The sequence below is a fragment of the Hyaena hyaena genome, unplaced genomic scaffold (assembly GCF_003009895.1).
Source record: "Hyaena hyaena isolate Hyena2069 unplaced genomic scaffold, ASM300989v1 scaffold_348, whole genome shotgun sequence".
NCBI lineage: Eukaryota > Metazoa > Chordata > Mammalia > Carnivora > Hyaenidae > Hyaena > Hyaena hyaena.
In genome coordinates, this window is record NW_024080981.1 from 34,327 (window position 1) to 37,235 (window position 2,909).

General features: G+C 64.5%; 1 protein-coding gene across 1 annotated transcript in view; it reads left to right on the forward strand.

Moving 5' to 3' along the window:
* Positions 1 to 1,710: 1,710 nt before the first annotated feature.
* The window catches only part of LOC120243642 (melanoma-associated antigen 9-like), a 5,066-nt gene continuing 3,867 nt past the window's right edge, over positions 1,711 to 2,909 (forward strand). The window contains exons 1-2 of the mRNA XM_039249884.1: positions 1,711 to 1,807; positions 1,967 to 2,905. Coding sequence (XP_039105815.1) covers positions 1,982 to 2,905 — 924 coding nt within the window. The 5' untranslated portion in view covers positions 1,711 to 1,807; positions 1,967 to 1,981. The remainder of the gene's footprint in view (positions 1,808 to 1,966; positions 2,906 to 2,909) is intronic.

Sequence of the window (2,909 nt, forward strand, 5' to 3'; positions counted from 1 at the left end):
AGGTCACGACGCAACGTGAGGCGATGCCACGCGACTCCACTCGGGGGTCCGCCCAGGGGAGGGCCCCTGATCCGCGGGGAGTTGGCGTCCAGGGGAGGACACACAGGGACGAGGAGGAGGGGAAGGCACCAAGGCCCCAGAACAGAGGTTGGTTAGCGCACCGGGTCCTGAGCCTGCTGTTACCCCGGGGAGGCCCCAGTGTGCGTGTGGTGATGCCCCGTGGCGGGTCCGGACCTCAGCAGCCACGTCTCGGGGACTCGGTGGGGCCTTGGGGGAAGAAGCTAGGCCTCCAGTCGGTAGAGCGCAGGGCCAGACTCTGACAGGGGTCTAGGTGAGGAGCAGAGGGAGGGCCAGGGACCCAGAACCCAAAAGGGAATCAGTGAGGGGGGGGGGAGGCGGGCGGGGTGTAGGCCACAGGGCGGAGTGACGCGAACGGGAAGCCTGTGGGGTCTTCCACTCCGGGTCGGGCCAGACTGACGGCTTGTTGTGTGTGAGGAGCAACCCTCGCGCAGCAGAGCCCGAGGCCCAATTCATCCAGGGGGTTCCTGTAGGGGAAGAGAGATGACAATGACTTGAGGGACTTGAGGCCTGTGGGAACTTCCGATCTGGGTGGCCGCCAGACAGAGCTTTTTGTGTGTGACGAGCAGCCTTCAGGCGGCAGATCCTGAGGCCCAGGCCGTCCAGGGACTCCAGACAGGGACGACACGATCCGGCGGAGGGATCCCAAGGAACCCATCGCAGCCCCTGCCATAAGCCGCGGGATCCCCAGACTTTGTCGCCTCGTGTGACGTCCACAGCCTTCGCCCCTGCTTCTCGGGGCCGTGAGGGCGTTGGTGAGAGGCAGTGGGCCTGGGGACGGCAGACAGAGGCCTGCAGAGGTACTGGGGCTCCTCCGGAGATCCTGCGGGAGGACTGCGGGAGGCACCTTGCTTGGACTCCAGCACAGGGAGAGCCGCCCCCGTGGGGGAACCTGGGACCCCAGGGCAGGGCCTGTCAGGCTGAGCCCCTCCGCCTTTCCAGTCCCGGGGTATCAGCGAGGGGAGGCCTGGGTGTGAGGGCCTGGACCCAAGTCAGCTGAGGCAGGATGCCGCGCTGTGGTCAAGGTGGAGGTGAGAAAGCAGGAGAGGCCTCCCAGTGCAGGAAACCTACCTAGGGACCAGGCCTGCCCAGACACTCGTGTCAGCCTAGGGGGGACCCGGGCTAGGTGGGTGGACTACTTCCTCCTGACGTTTTCTTCTGGGGTCTTGGAGAGGAGGCCTCGGCTTAAGGAGGGTGGCCTGAGGTCCACACAGGGAGTTCTTCCAGGCCCCCCAGGGGGTCCTATTGAAGGCTGAAGAGGGGCACCCATCCCAGCACAGGTGGAAGCCAGGAAGTGGCCATCCCTCCCGATGGGGGACAACCACTGTGGACCTTTGGCAGGCGTGTCCAGATGTGGCCCCAGGGCTTCCTTATGTTCCACTATCAGGGCTGTGTGGTCTGGTCCTGAGACTTTTGCCTCAGGCCAGCAGAGGGGCGGGGCCCAGACCTGCCAGGGGCCATAGCTGTGAGCAGAGGGGCCAAGTAGGGGAAGGCCCAGGGCCAGATTTGTGGGGCACCGCACAGAGTGCAGCCCAGAATCTCCTGGCAGCCCTGGGGGTGTGGGGTGAGGACCCAGGGTGGTGCTTAGAGCCTGCACCCCCCACCTGAGGTGCCCCCTCCCTCTGTCTTCCAGGGGCTACCGGCTTTGGAGTTGAGGCCCTGGTCTGAGGCAGGAGTCCTGAGGTCACAGAGCACAGGACGTGCAGACTGGTGCCCGCCTGTTGTCAAGGTGATGTGCATGTTGTGTGTGTGGAGCCAGGTTCTTGCCCATCCCACCCCAGAGGGGCCCCTTGGCCCCCAATCCCAACACGTCCCTGCTCTCAGGTCTGGTTCCTCGGGCTCTCTGGGCTGGGCTGCCCCCTGAGGACCCCCCCTCATCTTTCCTCAGGTTCTCACAAACATCATGCCCCTGCAGAGGGAGGGCTGGACGCTGGAAGAAGACCCAGAAGAGGCCGAGGGCCTGGTTGATGCACAGCTCTCTGGGGCTGAGGATGAGGAGGAAACCCCATCTCCCTCATCCTCCTCCCCCTCCTCCTCCCTCTCCTCCTCCTCTCTCTCCTCCTCCTGCTCTTTCCTGTTAATGATCCCCGTGGAGGAGGGGTCGGCTGCTGGGTCCCTGAGTCCTCCCCAGAGCCCTCAGAGCGCTGGCCCCTCCCCTGCTGACATGGCAGGTGCTCCAGAGAGCCAGTCTGATGAGGAGCCCAGCAACCCGGATGAGGAGGAATCGAGCTCCTGGGGAGACCCAGCAGTGGCCGAGCCCTTGCTCCAAGACGCACTCAACATGAAGTTGACCGACCTGCTGGCGTTCCTGCTCGTCAAATATCGCACCAAGCAGCCGACCACGCAGGCAGAGATGCTGACAGTGGTCAGCCCAGATGTCCAGGACCAGTTCCCTGTGATCTTCCACCAAGCCTGCCAGTACCTGCTGCTGGTCTTTGGCGTTGATGTGAAGGAAGTGGACCCCGGCGAGCACTCCTACGTCCTGGACACCATCCTCGGCCTGACCTGTGGTGGGATGCTACGTGGTAAGCAGGCCATGCCCACGACCAGCCTCCTGGTGGTGGTCCTGGGAGTGATCCTCCTGGAGGACGAATGTGCCCCTGAGGAGGAGGTGTGGAAAGTGCTGGGGGTCCTGGGGGTGTATGATGGCAGGGAGCACATATTCTATGGGGACCCCAGGGAGCTGCTCACCGAGGTCTGGGTGCAGGAAGGGTACCTGGAGTACCGGCAGGTGCCCGGCAGCGAGCCCGCACGCTACGAGTTCCTGTGGGGTCCCAGGGCCCACGCGGAGACCAGCAGCGTGCACGTGCTGCAGCATATCCTCATGGTCA